Source organism: Dromaius novaehollandiae, chromosome 5 (genome assembly GCF_036370855.1).
Source record: "Dromaius novaehollandiae isolate bDroNov1 chromosome 5, bDroNov1.hap1, whole genome shotgun sequence".
NCBI classification, from domain to species: domain Eukaryota; kingdom Metazoa; phylum Chordata; class Aves; order Casuariiformes; family Dromaiidae; genus Dromaius; species Dromaius novaehollandiae.
The window spans coordinates 7957272-7979673 of NC_088102.1; the positions used below are offsets into that span (position 1 = coordinate 7957272).

General features: G+C 45.2%; 1 protein-coding gene across 1 annotated transcript in view; it reads left to right on the top strand.

Moving 5' to 3' along the window:
* Positions 1–21948, top strand: part of PRKCH (protein kinase C eta) — a 119564-nt gene extending 97616 nt beyond the window's left edge. Inside the window, exons 11-14 of the mRNA XM_026114428.2 lie at positions 940–1078; positions 2043–2231; positions 19328–19471; positions 20936–21948. Of these exons, the coding sequence (XP_025970213.1) occupies positions 940–1078; positions 2043–2231; positions 19328–19471; positions 20936–21082 (619 nt within the window). The 3' untranslated portion in view covers positions 21083–21948. The remainder of the gene's footprint in view (positions 1–939; positions 1079–2042; positions 2232–19327; positions 19472–20935) is intronic.
* Positions 21949–22402: the final 454 nt, after the last annotated feature.

Consider the following 22402-nt stretch of genomic DNA (forward strand, 5'->3'; position numbering starts at 1 on the left):
TCGTGTTCCTGACAGTGCTTATAACTACGGCTCTTCCTTGAGGCCATCTCAAGGTCAGGCAAACTGATAAGCTTTGTTAGGGCTCTGTCATTTTGGCAGCTCTACTTCTGAGTTTCGAGGCTGTTATACGTGTTGTGTTGCAAAATGTACAGTATGGTAGTTGGCTGCGGGTCTCTTGTGACAGAGAGTGGGCATCGGACAAGGAGGCTCCCCACCAGCGAGCACTATGTGGGAAATTTGCTTCTTGCATTAGTGCAATCCTGCTGGAACTGATACAGCTGAGATTTTAAGGTTTTGCCTTATAGTAGAAGCATTGCGTGCTGCCTACGTGTTCGGCCTGCCCATATGACGCAGTATCAGGAGGGAATTTCTTTTGTTCTCAGACTGGATAAAACTCCCGGTGGGATTTATCAGTCAGGTTCCTCTTATACTGGGAGGTCTGAGATTTAACCTCCTGAAGTGCCGAAGACGGGACCTGCTCCCCCTCTGGAAGAGGCCTCGCACAGCTCCTCGGCTCTGCCTGCGTGTTCCCAGCATGGCACTCGCTGAATCAGAGCACGTCATGTGCGGCGCGTTTTGCTGCATCATAACTTCGTTAGGCAATTTGACAGCTCTGGCAGCCTCTCCTCCAGTGAGTCCCAGAGCTAAATTAGCAGAAGCTGTGCCAGTCAGGCTTGTGGTGTGTTTGGAAAGCCATGTGGGCGAACTCGTATAGCACCTGCCCATATTAAATGCAGTTCAGCAGAGTGATGTTTGTCCCTCCCTTTTTTAAGAGATGAAATGAAAGAAAAGCCCTCCTGCATGACTTCTGTTTATTTTTTTATGACGATGAGGCTTATCCAGTTTACAGGTTAGGCTTCGGAAGCCTGAGACTCTGCCTCCATTTGGATTTGGGTTGTTCCAAGCACCTAGTAACTTTGTGAATAATTTTCTTTGCAGGGACTTGAAGCTGGATAACGTGCTGCTGGACGCCGAGGGTCACTGCAAGCTGGCAGACTTTGGAATGTGCAAAGAGGGCATTCATGATGGCATTACCACAGCAACCTTTTGTGGCACACCAGACTACATCGCTCCAGAGGTATAGGAGGCCTTTCTTGGGCCAAAAAACCCACTTAGGTTCTTAACAGCACAGGTTAGCTTTAGAGCAGCAAGTGTGCTTTCTGGCATCTTTGGCTACATCTTATTGGACTGCCAGGTGCAAGGTTTCATCCCAGATACACACTTGTGCAAGCAAAGCCTCAGTAAATCTGCAGGCTGCTGTAGGCACTGAGTTGAGCAGGTATCTCTCTTAAAGGAAGCCAAAGTGAAAGATTGAGGTGCTGGGCTGCAGCTGCTAAAAACCTGATTGCAGAGAGAGGGGTGCATACAGATACTGGCCAGCCTGATGTGAAAAGAAATCATCTTCTCCCTCATTTCCTATTTCATTTCTTTCTTTACCTCCTCCTTTTCCTTTGTCATTTACCAGTCTCATCAGAAAATTAAACACCTCTTTAAAGAACAGCTGTCCTCCAGATGCTGCCAGATGTTCTGATAGGGTTTTAGGTCCTTCTTCAAAATAATTGAATTTTTGTCTGTGGTTGGTGTTCGTGCCTTTCTCACACACTCATGCTCCTTTCCCTCTCCAGCTGAAAATGTTGCTCTTGGAGCTGTGTAAGCATTTCCTTCCCAGAGGCAAGGAAGAGGTGGTGTCAGCCCGCACACGTGGCTGCTTTGCTGCTTCTGACACTCAACCAGTTTAGCTGAAATCCCCTTTCTCCCCCTGCGAAGCCCTGGCATCCTTTTTAAGGGGTCATTTCCCAGATTACCCAGGGAGCAGCAAAGCTAGTTCAGCCCTTGTTTGATGCATCTGAGGTACCCATGTGTGTACTACAGGGTTTCCAGCTGGGGATCACGTATATGCTCCAGCATGTCTAGCCAGCTTAGTAGAGAGAGCTGTTAGGACACAATGAGAACTTCTGCATTAACATTTTCAAATCCATTTTCTTCTTCCACTCAGTTTAAGAAGCTGCAGGGATGATACTTCTTTCTCCTTCCTCCTTTAGATTCTGCAAGAGATGCTTTATGGCCCTGACGTTGACTGGTGGGCCATGGGCGTGCTGCTGTACGAGATGTTGTGTGGCCATGCCCCCTTCGAGGCCGAGAATGAGGATGACCTCTTTGAGGCCATCCTGAATGATGAGGTTGTCTACCCAACGTGGCTCCAGCAGGATGCGGTGGCAATCCTCAAAGCAGTGAGTTTCCCTGGCTGTTTGTCTCCTGTGCTCTCTGTCCTGGCTTTCTCCAGCCTGAATCTAGCAATAAAAAATAGGGCTGGGGGATGATCAGTGCTCAGATACTGCGGTTACCTTGACTCTGGACCTCTTATTATCTTGGGATGAAGTAAACTTAAAAAAAAAAAAATCTAGCTGCACTTAAGTGTGTCTGCATAGTTATGTCCAGCTGTCAGTGTGTGTGTGTGTTTGGGCATTCCCTTGCTGACTTTATGATTTACAACGTATGGTCATCTTCAGAACAGAAGCAGCAGGTAATGCACTGTATTTTTCAGCAGTTGCCATATGATTTTCATGTGACTAGAAGGGTGAAGAAGTGAAGTCTTCCTGATAATCCTTTGTACTGACTGTTGGTAATATCAGCCTTCCCACAGGGATTGCTGTCTACCTACAGACACAGACAGGTTTTCAGCCTTTTTGTGTTGGAAAAAAATGGGACTGTACAGCAAACAGTTTGAGGAGAGCTGTAGCTCATTGCAAGGATCCTGAGGAAGGCGACATTTAGTCCTTACTCTCCTGTGTATTTCTGCATTTCCCAGGAGCCCTTTCTTGATCTGTGTGTCTTGACCTGTGATGTGGGAATGAAGGTCCTTCTAAGATTTCAGCCTGTGTGTGTACAAATGGTGCCCCGTGCACTGCAACTCCCTGGCTCTACTGTAATGACTCAAAAGGTGATGGAGCAGTGAGGGTGTTAACCTAGGAATCAGGAGACCTAAGCTGGCTGCTCTGCTACTGACTACTTTTTGCCTATGGTCAAGTCACTTAACATCTCTAAGCACATTTCATAGAAAGAGGGATCGAAGCATTTCCTTTCCTTGGAAAATCACCATGAGCAAAGATGCATTAAAGACTGGATACTACTAAATACTGTGATAACAGAAGGCCAAAGAAATACTTGGATAAGATAGTAATTCATAGCAACTTCTTAAGCAGTGACTCAAAGAAATGGGGTACTGAATGACTGACCATTTAAGGGAAAGAAGAGGGTTTTTTGTTTTGTTTTGTTTTGTTTTGTTTTTATCAGACCTCTAATCTAGTAGCAAGAATCTGCAAGTTTTCTACTGAAGAGTTTCTGTGGGATATCAAGTGAGCTATCTGCTTTCTATAGCTGTGAATGCATCTAATGAATTCCACAGAAATCAATTAAGAATAAAAACCCTTCTTAAGGGGGCAAGGGATTGTGTTTTGAAATCAGAGGTTGTGCTCAGGAGCTACCACTTGTCATGCTGAAGGCCCTCTTGGGTTTCGGAAGTAACCAGCAACACTTTAAAATAAAAAATGTGAAGTTCAAACTCATTGCAATTCCTGGAGCAGCATTCCTATTGTTGGTTTGGGAGTCTTGGATGCCTGAGCATCTGGATGCTCCGGATGCCTTCTGGAGTGACAGGCAGCAGCAGAAGATATCTTGTGTAAGTCTGAGATGGAAGGAAAATGTGGCCAGATACATGGTCATCATATCAGGAAGTTCAGAGTATAATAAAGATTTTATTTGTGTTTTAGCCACTTAATGATGGCTAAAATGATGAGGTGCTTATTTTCCTAATTCTGGTAGGAACCTCATAGAAACAGCAAGTGCAAGCAACATTCATCCCAGGCTGCTCTAACATGTGTTCAGAGCCCAACTTTTAACGGTTGGCTCTCTTTTGTGATTAGCAAATAGCAATATGATAAGTGACACTGGAAAAGAGTATCAGAATCAAGGCAGGATCAAAAATTTAAGTAAAGTTCAATTGGGCTTCTCCAAAACTGCATAATCAACTTAGGTATTGCTGGTTGCTTGCCTGAAAAAGGTCTCCACTCTGGTCACTCTGCTTGTCTGCTGTGTGATGTGTTGCTGATGAAACCCAAAGGAAAACAAAACTGCATCTCTGAAATTCGCTTGTGTTGCTCAAGAGAAGTGCTACACTTTTAGGAAATGTCTACTGAGGAGAAAAGGCTGAAATCTAAAGCATTACCCAGGAGCCTTGTAATTAACTGATGGGAGGTTGCATTTGAAAATTTTACTGGACTTTCAGTTCTCTAACATTTCCCTTTCCTGGGTGGCTGCTACATGGAGGTGGCTTTTGCATTGTGTTTTACAGCGCTGATGATGGTTCACTGCAAACTGAATTTCTGCAGCCTTGCAGTACCTGCTTTTGGGTTCAGGCCCATTCATTAGAAGAGCCCCTTATTTCCTTCTCAGTTTCTCATACTGAGTTTTTAGAGGCATCAGAGCATGTTGGTTTTAACAGGAAGGAAACATCCTGTCATGAGATCATCTGATCACCTAATTTCATTAAAATGGAAAAAGATAAGCACTTGAATTTATTTTGAATGGTAACAAATATGATGATCACTGCTGAGCTGTATTTTTGCAAAACCACTGTGGTTTTGCAAATATAATTTTAGGTGTTGGTTTACGTCTTTTTTTTCTTCCCCTTTTGTGACTGTTTTGTGAAGAAAGACAGTAGTCTTTCTAGTTGCTAAATAAGTAGATTTGTTGTTTGAGTTTATCATAGCCTTCTGATGTTAATGTTGTTTTTCTTAGATACATGGAGATGGGTAACATGGATAACTATCTGAGGATCTTCTAGTCACTACTGTATTCACCTCCCATAAAAACTTCCTGAAGTGTAGAACTTAAACTCCCTGATTTACAGCTGTGACAGTGAAGCAGTGCTAGTGCCCTAGAAAACCAGGGAACTCAACTGCTGCAGTGACAAAAATGAGATAAGTAATTACATGGCGTGAGAAACCTATGGAAACCCAGGGAATTAAGCCTGGGGTCTCTTGCATTGCAGGCTAAGGCCTTAATAACTGGATTATCCCTTAACTAACAGTTCTGGCCTCTAACCTTGGACAAGACAAGTGAGAATTCACTTAATATTTGAGTGGTAAAAAGCTCTGGAACTAAAATCAAATTCTCCTGCTGGAAGATGCAATCTGGTGTAAGTACTTAGAAATTCTCTACAAATGGATGTATCTGGGTTTAGAAAGTACTTGGTCACTCTGCCTTGGTGAAGAGCCTCACTGTAAACAAGGACAATAGGTTTTAGGATCTATTTCATGGCTGTTCTTTCTTTTGCTTTCATTTACCATAATTGTGCTTTACCAATTTCCCCCCATCAGTGATCACCTGCTTTCTGAAGGCTGCATCCTGTTCATCTTCGCAGTTTCCAGATAATAACCAAGATACGTCTTTAAGACTTCGTTTAGGTCAGTGGGTGTTTCTGGCAGGTTTCTGAGCAGTGGTACTGACGGAAGCAAAAACAACCTAGATGCCCTGGGAGATTGTTTAGAAATCAAGGCAGAAATATTTGTGCTTTAGAAAAAGACGTTTTTGCCGATTTTCTTTTTTAATGTTTTGTGTCCTTGATATTTTCCCTCAAGAGCTAGAGGTAGGGCAGAGACGAACTGGTGTAAATCAGCAGTATTTCACTGGAGTTGGTATTCCCAGAGAAGGGAAATAGGAAATCCCGCTTTCGTACCCTGCATCGCATGAGTACGTCATTGGGGATTTGGGGGAATGATGATTCAAGTCAGGCAGAGACTATGCTTGAACTGAGGTCTCCAGCTGTTCATGTGAACAAATCTAACTGAGCATGAATTTGCCTATGGGATTTGGTCTCCTACATCTTGGGTTATTGACTCAAATCTCCTTCAGTAAGCACCATCTTCTCCTCTAGAAATCTGATTCTTTTTCTTCCACCTGTAGCTGAAAAAGTGAAACACATCGTTCTGAGCAGACTGAATCAACATTTCTCGTTGAAAGAAAATAAAAAGTGCAGAAAGAGAAAATTGCTGCTGATCGCATTCAGACCACTTCAGGCCAATCTGAATCTAAGAGGTTTTTCTGATTTTTGACTGAGCAGCCATACTTTAAAAAAAAAAAAAAAAGTGTTTTTTCTGTAGCCCTACGCCAGTACAGTCACAAGGAGTTCATGCCAGAGGAGCTTTGCCCTAATGCGACTGTGTCTATGCCTGTAAAAGAAATTCTTTCAAATACTCTTTTGCTATCAGCTGACACGGTAATCAGCAGCATCTGATGTTGAAGAGACTTTGAAAGAGAAACTTTGTGAGCCAGCATAGGTTGCACCATGTCTTTTACAGTGAGAGTGCAGCTGGGGTTTCCCTTATTGTGGCACATTGATGTTTTGAATTTGTAAATTGTCACTAGCAAAAGGTGCTTGAGCAAGGAGGGTAGCTTTCCAGGCAGCTGGAGGCTTGGGGCTTCAGCTGAGCGAACAGCAATATGAAATATGATGCCCTCGTTTCCCATAAGCAGGGTGGTATTTGGCAGCGTGTTTCACTCACTACAAGTCTGAATGTCTTTCTCGAATGCAATCTAATCACACTGTCTTGCTAAAAGTGGGGGTTAATAGAAGGGGAGAATGAAAAGTCATAGTGAAAATCAGGGCTCAAGTCAGTAGTATAATAGGACATAAATTCACAGGGAAAAATGCAGGGATTTTCTTTTCCACGTTGTGTTTCAGACAGAGAAGGACTAAGACTGTTGAGTCACTCCATGGATTGATGATCTGAGGTAGCAATGGTTGGCCCAAAGGCTTGGAAACTTGGATAAGGAATGGCAAAATAGATACTTTCAGTCCCAGAGCCAGGTGAAAGCAGAGGTTAGAAAGCAGCACCTCTCCCAGGAAGCGTTAACATTGCTCTGCCTTCTGGAGCTTGGATTTCTGGACTGTAGTCGTAGCTGAGTCTACTGAAGCCACCGGTGTCCGTTGGCATTTGTGTGCCAACCTACAGCCGTAATGTGAGCTCTGAAACACTTTGGACCTAGCTGAAATACTCCTTCAAAAAAAGTGATGCTTGGGCAGCCTTTCCCATAGCTGTATACTTTGGGGACTGCAAATTAGACTGTAGCATGGCTGTTCTTCCTCCAGCTGCTTGGAAACATGCATTTTGGAGAAAGTGCTACCAGAGCTATGAGACTGGGCAAAAATGGTTATGTCCCCGTCCCTGGGTCTTTGTTTGAAAAAATAAACACGGGGCAATAGAAGGGGAAGGTGCAGAGGAAATTGGCTGTGGTTTTAGTAGCCTCTGCTTCCGAACAGCGCAGGTGGAACAGCACGGGGTAATCTAAATGCCGGCGGAGTAGTGCAGAGAGCGTTTTTGTGGCAGAAGGAGGCGGGGAGGGATTGAAAGGGTGAGGGAGCTCATTTGAGAGAGCAAACATGACTTTTATCTCTAGGAGGAAATGATGATGTCAGCGATACAGTGAAAAGGATGCAGAAGAAAAACTTGAAGTTACTCTGTTTTTCTAGAGAACAATAGCCTGGAAGTGATGCTGACTTAACAGGCAAATGCTCTGGTTTAGTGAACTCTCTGCCTCGGTTCACTTCCCCTCTCCGGCTCACCTGGTTCTCTCTGAGCCCAGCACAGCACTATTAAAGTCTTACCCCCTGCTGCTCCTTTATGCTTTGCTCTTTGCTCTTCCAGACTTGCTGAAAATCCCTTTTGTGTTTCCAGGTTCATATCAAAGGGCTATAGAGTGTCTGCAAATTACTGCTCCAAACAGCAGACAGAAGGATAATGATGCTCCAAGAGTTGTTAGAAGCAAGGTCTTGCTCTGACCACCCTTGTTTTATGGGCTCAGCCCTAGCTGTGGGAACACAAGCCAGGGGAGCTGGGATTTCCTTCCTGGCTTGTGCCACCAGCCAGGAGGGAGCTTGCATGGCACTGGGGAGTAGCCGGAGGGGGAATCGGTTAAACGTGCCAGATCTTTAAGTCCAAACCCCTCAGACTCAAGATAGCCTTGAAGCCTGATCTAGAAATCAAAAAAGCCCTTATCTAGAAGAGAAAAGCCTCTTCTCCTCTTTCTTGTGAGCCCACATCACAGACTGCAGCCAACAAAAAAGGGCTTTTCGGTTGATTCCTTAGTTTTGTGGCTTGCCCTCACAGCTAGCACGTCCAGTGATACTCAGTACTGAGTACTGGCAGTGTAACCTATCCCTGCTTGCTGTGAGGCAGCACACATGAATTTTTCTGGAGAACACAAAAGGCTCAGGAATGTTGCAATGCAGAGGGCAACAGCTTAATTTCCAGTCAGAGAGAGGTATTGAGGCCCTTACACAACAGCTTAGCCAATCTTCATCTTGTTAATTAAAAAAGCCACTCTGAACTTTCTGCAGAAGTTCGTCATTCCTTTGCTGCCCAAAGAGCGACTGTGAGGCTGCCTTAGGTCCCTTGGTGAATTCTAGAAAATGCTCTGTGATTCTTGGGCTATCTGTAAAAACTACATCCTACTGGAATGGCTGTGTCAGAAGTTGATGCAACAAACATTTAATGAAATTCGTATGTAGAAATGTTAGATGACAGTAGGAAAAGTGTACGTGTATGTTAGAGTTTTCTTCGCTAAATTTGCAGGTGATGCTAGGTGAGGAAGAACAAAATCCGAAGGGTACCCTCTTCCAGCCCTCCTTCCACTGGAAATGGGAAGTGTTTCCCATCATTTTTGAGGAACTCTGAGTGGTGGCTCCTAATGGGAGACATTTGTTGTTAAATCCACAAATCCCAAGGGAGTACAGGTTGAGGGCACTCATTTCCTATCATTCCAAAGGAATTCTGAGGAACTCTTGTTATTCTGCATATTCGGGGCATGATGCAGCTCTGTCTGGCTAAATGCAGATTAGTAGCTCCAACAGAAAGCACTTGGAGACTCAGGCTCCACTGCATGAACATCCTGCAGTAGATTGGCAAGAAAGAGGATTGGAGAGATACTGAAAAAGAATTCCTCTAAGGCACTGCACCCGGGCCCAGCTGCAGGAAAGAAAGCAAAGTGAATGCTGAGCTGCACTGCAGGAGGAATAAACCACCCATGATGAGGAGATGCCACCATGATTGTCTGTTGTCTTGATGAGGGCCGCTTTTACATGTGCTGCAGCTTATTTTCAGAAAGGTCTTCTAGACAGTGAGTGCTTAGTGCTGAAGGAGACTAGCCCCGCTTCTGTAAACAACTTGAAAATGTCATTAATGAGGAGAGAAGGTGGGAGAGGCCAGGGTTTTCACAACAGGAAGACTTAGAGGCAGCTTTTTAATATAATCAAAGCAAACTGCCTGCAGTGACGGAGGACTGGAGGGTAAGGGGCTGGTTTCAGACTGCCTGCAAGGACACCTAAGTTTAGGAGAGATGTGGATGGTCCGGACTGCCTACACTCTGTGGCTGCTGCTCTCTGAACATCAGCGTGGAGGGTCAGGTCTTCTGAATGGTTCTTTGAGGATGTTTATTCTCTTCATAGTCTGTGCTTGCTCAGGGTCCAGCACACGTGGATACTGGGAGGTCAGAACTACTCCCAGCTGTCATCAGCTCAGATACCACTCACAGTAGGTGTCTGCAGCGTCCCTGCATGCTATAGCAAGCAATGCATGACTCAAAATACCTCACCTGTGCTTTGCTTTGCACATCCAAGCACAATAAATTTGTGCTTCCTGTTGCCATTCTGCCTTGCCTTTTGCCCAAGTCCCAGGCGGTCAGTCTGGCCACTGTGTGAGCTGGACCAAACCCCCGTGTTTGTGCTCTCCAGTCATCTCCTAAATACCTATGAGGGGTGAAAAAAGACAGCCAGATGCTGATGGTGTAACCTTGCCTACATTGCTTGTACATCACTCAACACAAGGCGTGTGTCTCTCCTTTGGGCTTGTGTCCTACGGATCTGGGCCAGGTCTATTTCACATGCAGCACTGGAAGAGCCCAAATGAACTTGTTTTTGAATAAACCACACGCCAGGAGTATTTTTTAGACAAAGATTAAAAGGAAAAGGAACAACCCAATGATGGACCTACTGAAATCAAAGAGGAAAACTACATGAGCTCAGAGCTATAGTTTATCCTCAGAGCTGTAGAGCCTGCTTAACAAAAACAGATATTAAAAATGCCTTCAAATATCCCAGTAAATTATTCTCTTTGGCATCTCTTCAGAGTTGGCAGCCTCCATAAATCGTCTGTCACAGTTTAAGCTTTGGCCGTCAGAGTCAGGCAGATATTTGAATCTCTCTGAGAAACTCTATCCCAGATCTGTGTAAACATTTTTTCTTTATTTTGTTTTTTAGAAATGCTTTCATCTTGCATTTCCTGGTTGGCTCTGGAGCCTGTGCAGCAAAAGCAGGACTCCAGAGCCTGCCATTTCCCAACTGAGACACAGTTCTGCAGTTTTAAATGTTCTCACATCTAAACCATTCTTGCCATACACCCCTGTTGCACTGTGGTTAAGCTACAAGGCTGTGCTCCACCACAGATTGTCTTATCTCTGCCATCTGAGCTCAAGTATCCATTTCGGTAACACATTGTCTCCTACGCTTTCCCTTACAGTTCTCGAAAAGCAGGCAGCTTTGCCCAATTATTTTAATCTTTTCTATCAATTGGTCACACCCCTTTATGGTGTGTTCCTCTTCCCCACAGTAAGAGTCATATGCTTCACAATAATTCACTGTGAAAGAAAACTAATGCCATCTTTATATAGCCTGCCGTGTTACATTCATCCAGAAGTAGTCATTAGTCCTTTTACTTTTCCCTTTCCAATAGGCTGAAATTCAGCTTCTTGTTTAAGGTCCACAGCACGCAGACTCAGATTTGCCTCGTAGCAAAAGCTTATAACCCTGCCTATTGTAATGTCAGTTATGATTAATCCTTCTCTTTCCTGCTCAGATTAAAAAAAAAAAAAAAAAAGGTAAAGCAGCATTCATTGTGCCAACTGGTTTCCTTTTGCTTTTTGTTCCTGCTTTTAGGTGCTTTGGAGGAAGCAATTCCTGTGGCTGAGCCTCTAGCTTAAGACTCTGTGGCCTGGGCTCACTTCTCAGCTCTGCCACAGATAAACATTGTGATTATAGACCCTCAAAGGCATTTTGGTGACGTTCATTAAACTCTAATCCTGGGGGAAAGCCCGGAATTCCCTTGAGGTTCGATCTAGAAATGGTAATAATCATTCTGCCTTTGCAGCAGGGAACGTCTCTTGATGTGCAGTCCCCAGCCTAGTGAAGCAGTGCCTCTAATTGGGAGGTCTCGGCACTTCTGTAGGAGTAATAAACCTCCGATTGTCCGAGCTGCTTAGAGCTTTAGGTCTTTCTCGTCCACTAGTCCTTCCATTTTGGGCCCTTCTGACCTGCTATGCCTGTTCATGAACTTCAAAGTTAAAAGCATTGAAATATAACCAAGACCATGGAAAAGCTCCTTTGAAGTATTTTCCTGTTATTCCCCCCACCCCAACTGGCCTTTACAGGTTTGTCTGGGGCACGTTAGTCCCCTTTGTACTTGACCTATGTAAATAGGCCACCCAGGGTGGTACAATAGATTCCCCACTTGTCTTGACAAGTCTATCAGAAAAGGATTAATTGTTTTCCCATGCAACCCCAGGGAGACGCTAGCACTGGTTAAAAAGAGAGTGGGACCATGCCCTAGTCTGTTAATACATGTGATGCTCCTTCTGTCTCCATGTTTTTGTTACTCTGATTGATATACCAATGTAGTGATTGACTTGTGTATCTCCATCTTGTAACTGCAATCCAGCTGGGGCAATTTAAAAACAACAGCCTGATTTTGAAACTGTCTGAAGGGCTCTTGCAGCAGGTGACCCATGTGGGAACTGTTGACCCATGACCTATGTGGCTGACTGTTCAGTGCTGAGAACACAGGCATCTCCAGTGACATCTTGACTGAAACCTGTATTAGATAATCCATGTATCCAATGACTTAAGTTGATTTTTGTTGTTAGTTGTTAGAAGAATGTCAAAGGCAGAAGTATCTAAAATCACTAGCTATCTTAGGGGGACAAAATAAGGCTCCTATGTTTGAAAATTTTGGCCTTTTCATTCTGCATTAGTATTACTGAGATAAATAGGGTAGGAGGGAAGCAGGGAAACAGGCAGATGCCAGTACAGCAAGTGAGTTTGTAGCTATTCAAACAGTACTTAATTTCCGTATTTTGGGCCAAGTTCTCTGCTGGTGGGAGGCAGCAAAGTGGCATCAGTTTACACCAGCAAGAAATTTGGAGCCAGATGTTTCTATCGCTTATGTGAGTTCCTCTATCTGACTTGATTTATTTTGCTAGTCTCTCTTGCTCAGCAGTGTTTGCAATACAGTTAATCCTTCTTGTTCGCTCGAGCTTTGACAGGGACAGCACCAAGCAGCCATCTCTGCACTGGAGAGAGAGGAGAGCGATATCAAATTCATCTGCTTAATATCTGCTTCACTGACATTTTGTCCTTCTTGCCCCGGGCTGGCATGTTAAACATGCGACTCCTGTCATGCTTAGTGTTACAGCCTTCTGGCTTTTAGGGAGAGGGCTGAAGACTGATTTTTACCTCCCTTCCCCTTCCTTATTTTTAACCTCAAAGGTGAAATAACTGAGACTTCACACACATACGCATGCACACTTTTAAAATGCTTTCAGGGCGCTCTTGTACTTCTGAGGCTTGACACTTCTGGTGAACTTGGGCAGCGGCACGTGAGCTCACGCTTGGAGCAGGCAGAGACCGCGCAGAGAGCAGCCAGAGCTGCTCAGAGGTGGCAGCTCCCTCGGTCCTGGTAACCTGCTTGTGGGGCTGAGCCCTGCGTTGCTTTTTCATGGCAGTTAGGTACACTTGCAAGCATCGCCCTTGGCAGAGTCTTATGGAGGGCGATGGGATCCTTGCCCAAGAGAGCAAAAGACAAGACAGGCCCAAAAGAGCAGTTTTTTATTAAAGAAAACAAAAATAAATAAAAGCTTCTATGCTATGCAAATGCCTCCTGGCTTCCAGTCATTAAAAATAATACAGACGTGAACAAATGGAGCCATAGAGCCATCTTACTTCTCCTTGTTAGGGGTGGGTGAAGGGCAATGCCACCCCGGCCTGCTGGTTTGTTTGGCTTACATAATAGGCGCCCGAGCTGTTTTCAGCAACTGCAGTGTTCACTCAAGAGCTTCATGGAGGGAAGCCTTAATTAGAGTAATTGCTCTATTTATATAATGATTCCCTTTTGTCTGACATCAAATAGATCTTTGAGAAATCTTACTTCCTTTAGAGTTAATTTCTGCCCTGTTAGTCTAACTCATGAATCTTAATGAATGTGAGAGTGTTGGGTATCTCCCGATCTCCCCGCTCTCCCTCATTACTAGAGGGGACACTGTGGGGCTGCAAGTCTTCTGCGCTGCTGCTTTTCCCTTTGGTGTGCCTCTCATGTTGCTAGCAGCAGGCAGGAAATGTTAATACCTTAAACAGAGAAATCTTGCTTTCCTTGGAAGATTTCGGGTTGACTGTTGTGTTGGCATAATCCCAAATAGTGGTCCTTTGAGGAAGACAGAAGCTGTGAGGAAGAGGAGGTGGAACTGAGGGTCTGCTGTCAGTTCTGTGACAGGTTGCCCTTGTGCTTTGGGCAAAATAAAGTGACGAACTTCTCTGGGCCTCTGTTCCCTGTCTGTAAGATGGGTGACATCCTGCCATCCATGCTGTGCGCTTGCATTTGAAGGATGAGCTGCTCAGGGGTATGAGCTTTCTCCTACAGGGTGGATGCACCCTGCTCGGTGCAACAGGGTCCTGATGGGAAATGACCCATCTAAGACTTTCTTTAATACAAGGCAAAAAAAAATATCTCCCTCTCTAAGATGGCTGACAATGTGAAGGGACTGACTGAGCAGAAAGTTTTATTTCCCCTCCTTCCTGAAGTGAATTTCCTTTATGAAAGGATCTAGGTTTGTTTGTGTTTCCCTTGCACATGATGTAATTTTAGGTAATCAATTTGCTGTGGTATTACTCATGAACGATGATACAACACAATGAGATAGCATAAAAACCTATCAGGGATGGCAATACTGAGCAAAGGGTGAACTTGTAAATTCAAGGAAGTTAACGCTTGGAAACATCTGTTCTGTGCTAACATGTCTTCAGACTTCCAAGCCATTAGACTTATTTGCAAACTGTGCCCCTTGAGACAGGAGTTGCAACGCTGCGTGCAAGCAGCACCTGAGAAGTCCAGCATGGGCTCTCCGCGCAGGCTGGGAGACCTGGAGCCTTTCCCAGTGCGGTCCGTGCTGTTGGAGCAGGTCAAGGGGAGGATCTGCGCAGGTCCCCTCCGCCACAGCGGCAGCTGGCTGGCCCTGTCACCTGCTGCGGTCGGGGCTCTGAGGGGTGACGCAGTTTTTTCCCAGTGGTTGGCACTGTTACTTCTGCATTTTTTCCTTGTAACTTCACTGGCCCTCCGTGGCCTGCTCTCAAACTCGTAATTTCTTGTCATGGCTTGCTGCGTTTTCTTTCAGTCAATGTTTTCCACTGATTTCATGAAGTCATGTTTCTGGTTCATTCCAGCTGCTGGTTTTGGCTGAGGTGTTGTTGAGAAGGTTAGTTGAGGTCAGGGTGAGCCTCACTCGACCTTGCTGCTCAGCAAACTTGGGTAGCCCAAAGGGGCCCAATCTGTGCATGTTCCCAAGGGGCTCTTTACACTGGGAGTGAGATAATTCCTTGTGGTTGGATATGATTGTGGGGGAGAGGGCTTGATGGCCTGGTCCAAGTTTAAGATTGATAATCTTGCCGTTGGTTTTGCAGGGAGGCATTTTGGATTTGGGTGATTGCGTGTTTCCTTTTGCTCAGGATTGTCTCTGTTTGGCTTTGTTGTTGTTATTTTTGGGATTTTTTCTCTACATGTCTTCACTGTGTTCTGTGTGCCAAGGCATGAGATTCATGCTGTATTTTGGATTTTCATGCAAAATTAGAGATACTCAGTAAACATTAAGAGATGACATTTTGCCATGAAGACTTTTCTCCTGAACATCATCTTTCATCACCTGCAAAAACACTGGCAGGTTGTGCTTGGAATGGCACTTAGGTTGTCCAACCTGAGTCTAGATGTGAAGCCAGAGTCTAACTCTGGCCTTTCTGTGGATGCCAGGAGAGGCCAACACTTTGTAAAACTTTTTGCAGTTCCAGAGTTTGACCATTTCTGAATACAGCCCAAGGGATCTGGCAAAAGATTAGCCGTGCTTCCAAAACGCTTTCCTTTGCACAGCATGCCTGTGTGCAGAGCCCAGCATCTGGGTGCTCGGGGCATGCGGCTTTAACCTGCTGCTGTTTGGTTCAGAAGTGCTGGATATGAAGTTGGAAACATGGATATGGGCTTCAGTTACTTGCTTCAGAGATGAAGGCTGGGCTTATAAATAAGTTCCTCAGAAATCCCAAGTTCTTTGCTTTGCTAGCGGCACCATCAGATACTGGAGGCATCATAAGACAGGCCTTCAAATGCTACTGTATTGTGACAAAGAAATAAGTGCTGCCTATAGGGAGAGAGAGAGAAGGGTTCATGGGCTGTTAAGCCCTTACGAGGTCACGATAGTCTTTTTTTTTTTAATATGGCACAACACAAACTTTATAATTTTGTCCAATTTTTTTGTCAAGACAGTAAGTTCTGGTGAATTCAGATAGGGTTGAGGGAGTGTTAGCCTATTCATTTGAATGGGAATTGGCTTCAAAAATTTCAGCTTTTAATTTTACATACCTCATACAATAAGGCATGTAACTGTTTCAGTGCAAAATATCAACACTGTCTCAGTTGGAGCTGTGGTTTGCACACCTGTTTTTCTGCCCAATTACCAAATAAAGACTGGAGTCATTTCCCAGAGGAAACGCCCTGACCTTCACCAGGCCGTGACAGACCTGCTCTTCCCAGAATTCACCAGGATATTTTTTGTAAGGGAAGAGCAGCAATGACTAATCTCACATTTTCTGTCACAGCGCTTAGATATAGAGGCGTAAGTGCATCCACAGGTTGGGCAGCCTGCGAGGGTGCTGTGCCTGCCTGGAGTACGGGAACATATTTCATGTGCTGTACAATGACATTTAAAGGCAACATTGTCATGCAGTTCCCATGCACAGATGCAATCAAGAGGTCTCAGTGCCGTGTACAGTACGTTTATCAGGGATGAATGTTAACAATAAGAGACCATCCTTTGAAATTATACCCCACCCTTTTGATGAAGCAGAATATTATGAGTTAGACTCCCATGAAAGGGAGGCCTCTTTCTGCTGCTTTGATACTCTTTTTAGAAGGCATGATTTATATTCACATTCAAGGCTCCATTAGGCTGCTTTAGGAGTTTGCTGTGTCTGAGAAACAACCTATTAGGGGTTTAGAGAAACCTGTCCAAAATGGTTTATGTTGCAGGTGGGTCGCTCCAGCTCTTGGTGCCTTTGTGCTTCAGTGCCCTGTTTTTATAGACCAAGACAGGCAGCAGCAGCACTGAACGTGTGCAGGAGAGCTGGGGACGGTGCTATTTGATCAGGCATCCAATAGCTCAGCTCCCTTCTGAGGTGAGGAGTAATTCAAAGGATTTTTGTGGCAGCCCATCCTCACTCTCAGCAGTAAGGTTCGTTTCTGCAGCCAGCTTTTGGGCGGGGGGAGGCAAATATGAAGCATCACTCTCCTCCTGGCACCTTTGGGCACCAAATGTGAGCTAGGTATTGCCTAGGATTACCCAGTGCCTGGTGGCAACTGAGGTTTCTCAAAATGCGAGTCCAATGCACAAATTGGAGCTAATTTATAGAATCTGAACAGTCGTTTTGACTGATAGTTCAGAGCCCAAAACAGCCAAAACAACCCACCTTAAGGGGCGGCCCTTGGCTAATCCTTGTTGTCCTAACAAAAAAGAGACAGGAATGCATTTAGGTTGGCTCTGTTTGTTGCATCGGATGCCTTCACTTGGTGCACCTTTGGCATCATGTTAAATAAAGCAAGGAAATAGGAATGTAAACACACTCCTATTTCCCAGGGCTCTGGACTGGTCCAGGGAATGGTCAGTCTAATTTAGATTTTAGTCTTATGTGGCTTGAGCATGAATAGGTACCTGAGCAGAGCATGTTACCAGCCATTTCCAGAGATTGTTTTTTTTTCCTCCACATTTAGCAGAAGTTTCCTGGTGTAAAGGAGGAGGCAGTAGGTCAGGAGCCAGGAGACAAGGGACTTTCTCTCTTTCTCTTTGTCTTGTCTTTTTAGACTGTTCTGGTCTCTACCGCTCCCAGCACCAAGGAGCTCTGATCTTGTTCAAGCTTTCTAAGTGTTCCAGCAATGCAAATAAGAATTGAAGTGAGGTTCAGATATCCATCTGTGGGGATAAAGTAGCCAGGCAGGCCATTTCTAAAGAAAGACTGGGTTACCAGAAAACTTCTGGCCTGTTTTGCAAACCAAGGAAGTTTAGCTAAAGACTTGCAAAGGCTTGTCTGATCTTGGAGTGATTTTTGGCTTGACCCATTTTTGGTTCGGAAACCAAGTTGTCTGAGGATCAGAATCTCACAGAAATCTCAGTGCAGAGTCTCTTGGGAAATGAGCTCTTTTTGAATTCTGCTGGTAGAAAGGGAGAAGAGCAGGTTGAAAGGGTTGGGGAGACACAGGAAGGAACGCGTTAGTTCTTTGGGCCGACCCTGGAAACACTGCGTGGCTGGAGAGTCAGAGAAAGCATGTGAAGATCTCAGCCGGAGAGGCCCATGTTAGCTTTGCTCCTGTCTTGGTGACTGCTCTTACGAATCTGGATTCACTCAGTAGCACTTTCTACTGCTATTTTTTGGTGGGACAGTGGAAACTAGTTCTGCTATAGGGAATCCACTGGCTGTACAGGTCCTCAGAGAGGTCAGGAGGCCAGGTGGGAGCTCGGTTTTTGTGCTAGTGTCAGCCAAGTCTGGGGTCCTGTAAGGTCTCCTAGCTGCAGATACCCTGTCTACTTTGGCTCTGAAGCCCCCTCCGTATGAGAGATGTCAGGGAGATTTCCTAAAATGAACTTAACAACCTCCTCTTTCTTCTCCCCATCGTCTTTCTCAGTAGAGAATGACTAGGCCTTTCATCCACTTTTCCTAGGAAAATGTGTAACTGCCGAAAAGCTCCTACAGTCAGAATCAAGTTGGTGTCTCCCTGCACCTCTGCTTACTTTAATTGCCCTATTGCTGAGATGCAGCAGACTTGGTCATTCCAGAAACAGTGACCGATTGTCTGGTTTGGCTGGTTCAGCTATTTGCTAAACATAATGCTCTTTCATCTTCGAGGAAATCGTCTGGACACCTCCACCAGAGAGCAGCTTGCTTTATGCTGCTGTTTCAATAGGCAAATAAAAGCAGCTATTTTCCCAGTTTAAACATAACCTGATTTCTCTAATGAATTAGGAATACTTGAGGGGAGGGAGAAGAAGGGTGGTGGGTTTTTTTTGTTTTTTTTGTTTTTTTGTTTTTTTTTTTTTTGCTTTTCTGAGTGTTTAAAGAGCTATAATCCTAAATTAACAAACAACCTAGTTCTGCTGCCTGGGGAAAGGAGTCCCCTCCTCCTGCACCATTCCCCGGGCCCCTTAGAAATGTCTGCAGTGCTCACTTCATCATTCTCGTCGGGACCCAAAGTGCACGCACCAAGGCCCTCTCAAACTGGGGGATGATCTATGGCTTTTCTGCTTGCTCTCTAGCAAATCCAGGGCTCTTTGGCTGAAGTAGGAGGTTTCTTTTCTCTAGTGGCAGAGTAAAAACGTTTTACAAAAACAAGTCCTCTTTTAGAGTTTCACCAAACAGAGAAGAGACAGTCACCTGGAAGGAGGCACTTCTTCAGGGCTCGGGGGGGCTCTAGAAGCCAGTGCCTTGCTCCTTCTCCGCTTCCTGAGATGGCAGGAGGGAAAGCGTAGGTTTCTGGCTTCGCTTCAGCAGGCTGAGGTTTAGGAAAAAGACACAGTGCAAGACTGACTCCGGTCCAGAGACTGGCTGGCTGGTGAGCAGCATTTGAGAGAGAACTAATATTCCTGAGAAATTAATATGTAAATAAATAACCCTCCCAAACCACCGTGCAACATTTATAATGTTGCAAACGATGCTCTTCAACTTTCTTCTGTTATCGTGTTAACCAAGGATTTGACCAAAATAAAAGGGACCAAGGAGAAATACACCCAGGCTTCCTCCTCTAGAGAATGAGTCAAGTTCCTTGCATGCGGTTCCAGTACAACGAAATTGAGAAGTCTGGCCAGCAGCTAGGTTCAACAGGAAAGCTGAGGACAAGCTTTTGTGCGCCTGCTAATAGGTCCTTCTCCCGTGGCCCTGCCGGATGGGAGGAAACAAACAGCCCTTTTTGTTTTGCAGTTCATGACGAAGAACCCCAACATGCGGCTGGGCAGCCTGGCGCTGGGCGGTGAGAGCGCGATTCTGCGGCACCTCTACTTCAAAGGGCTGGATTGGGACCTGCTGAACCAGCGCCAGATGGAGCCACCGTTCAGGCCCCGAATTGTATGTGGGAAGGAAGGGGTCCCCGGGTGTTTCTTCTGGGTTCTTTAAGCAAGTTTATTCCCATGGGACAGGAAGGGAGGTGGAGGAAGGGCAACCTTGAATCTAAAGCTGTGGCCTGGGATGTAGGAGGTGAGGTCTGTGGTCTTGGCTAGGCTGCTGGCTGCCCATGTGATGTGGTACAGGTCGCTTTCTCCCTCGGTGCTGGATTTTCAAGGGCAGCTCAATATCAAATGATGCAGGTTTGCAAAAGGAGCTGCAGGCAATTAGGCACCTGACTACCCTTTGCCTTCCCTCGGATATAAAACATGGTAAGCAATATTCATTCTGCCTACTCCAGCTATGTATTCAGGAATGGGCTGTCTGTTTTTGGTCTGCCTGTGACTGTACAGCACCCAGAACAGTGTTCCCTGCTCAGGCAGCTGTAGCTGAGTGGTTCAAATGCAGCCAGCGCTGCAGAGGACATGGTACTACCCGTTTTCCCAGCGGGACCATACAGCCCAAAGGATGCTCCATGATGTGATGGAGTCCTGCTCCCCATGGAGAGCCTTTCCAAGGTCATCTCTGTGGTTTCCCTGCCTTTGAAATTCTTGGTCAGAGAGGCTGAGTGGCTTTGCCTTGTGCTGTAGTTACTCTGCAAACTCTCAGTGGTGGTGGCAGACCCAGTCCTGCTCCCTGGAGCTTAGTGGGTGCAGGATCAGGCACCCAGGGAAACTCCAGCAGCTCAGGATCAGGCTCTTGAGTTTTTTCCTTGACTTGAATCAAAGGCTAAGGGAACCTCCTCGTTTCCCCATGAACTCAGCAGCAGCTGGGAACATTAGACTTCGGTGTCAATGAAACATCTGTTCTGCATGCAAGAAAAACACGCGCCTTGTCAAAATGTGCCACAAATCCAGTTTGTGAGTGTGCATTGTAAACAGTCCCACTTTGTACCACGCAGCTAGGAATCCGGCACCTGGAGGCAAGCTGACTGTCTTCCCGCGGCCTAGTAATTCACTGTTGGGCAGATTTAATGGCTCGCACATACAGGAGTGTATCCCCAAGAAAGCCAGCCGAGACACTCTGCAGATAAGGAGGGACTGTGTGGAGTCAGCTAATTGGAAACACTGCTGATAACTGCTTTGAATGTCTGAGTCTGGGCTGACATTTGAAGAACAGAACTGATTTATGTGCCTGGCCTGCCACGTCCAGGCAGACCACACTTCAGAGGTGGTGTCCGTTAAATCGGAGAGGCGTACATCTGTAGAAAGCCTGCAGAGGCTGTAAAAGGCTTTATCCTGTCAGAGGCTCTGTGGGGGCACGCAGCTCCTCCCAGCCCAGCCCCAGAGAAAGCTTGCAGTAAGTTCAGCCTGGGTTTTGGAGGTAACTCTTCATTTCACTCAAGACCAGAATAAATTTGCAGGGTGAGTATCAAGCAGACCATACTTGCTTTTGATATCTCTTTCCTTTGTCTTTTCTGTTTGACAGAAATCCAAAGATGACGTGAGCAACTTTGATCCAGATTTTATAAAAGAGGAGCCCATTCTGACGCCCATTGAAGAAGGAATTCTTCCAATGATAAACCAAGATGAATTTAGAAACTTTTCATTCATGGGCCCAGAACTGCCGCAATAGCTATGGCTCTGAGGAAGGGCTGCTGAGGGGACGGGGGGGAAGCGAGGTTTACCAGAAATTTCATTCTCAAGGAGTAACAGTGCACTGACTTTACATTATGCAGCAGCACCACTGTCAACATTAACCTTAATGTGAAATTGAAACCTTCCTGTGTTTGTAGGATTTATGCAGCTCTTGGATCAAATATTGACAGGGCTGGAACAAACATCATTTTGTACATAGCTGATGCAGACAGAGAATTGAATGTCGAGCTAGTTGGCTCAGCCTGAACGTCATTGCTTGCAGCTTGCAGTGGATTCGAGGAGTCGGCGTGAGCATGAAACAAGTGTCTTGCAGCTCTGAGCCAAACAGACTTGTTGTAATACTGATTGTTTGCAAGACTATTTTGTGGAATCCCAGCACTGTCCAGCGTTTTGGAGCCATGATCCAGCATCCCATGGCCTAACTGAACCAGATGTTCCTTGTGACTTTACCTGTTTCTGAAGTATTTATTTCTTTCCAAAGGACAAATGGCTCTCTTTGTCACTGGTTTGGGTTTCCATGTGAAATATTTCATTGTGCTGCCTAGCAGAAGGAAAAAAAAACAAATGCCCTGTGCCCCACACAGATTCTTCCAAATCAAAGGGAAGTCACGTACTTGTAGTGTTTTACTGTTCGTGCGATATGAAAAGTTTTAGTGTTTGCATTCTGTGAAATGCCTTTTTACATCATGCATCTTCAATGCTCCTTTCTTTGCCTCCCAGCTGTTTTCAACTATAATGTAACTTGTAAAACCTTACTGTTTACTTAGGCCCATTCTATTTAATTATGCTATACAGAGCCCCTTTTGTGGGTTTAGTGCCTCATTAAAATTTTGATCCAAAGTAGTATTGCTTAAATTATTTGTAGCGTTATTGTGATAGGAGCCACAGAGCTGGCAAGCAGTTCGAAAGCAGAATTGTCAACCAATGATAACGTAAGAGGACAACTTTCTCCCATGAGAAGAATAAACCTTATCTAAGAAACAGGGTGACATAGTTTGCTTTGGCTTTAAGGTCTTATCACTCACCGGGCACTTCTTATCAGTCATAGCCTCCAGCCTCTGTCACAGGCTGACTGAGACAATTTTTTAATGCAGTTTATAGAAATCAGACGGTAAGTCATGTGCTTTCCCAGGTCTTCAGGAAATAGGATGCTTTCTCTGTAGCTCCCTGGCATACCTTTGCACCCTTGCTAGGCTTGGAAGCTGTGTGTCAGGATTATCACTTCTTTCTTGGGCAGATACCAGTTACCGGAGAAGGAAAAGGATTTCAAACCTCTTGCAAAGCTAATCATGTTTTT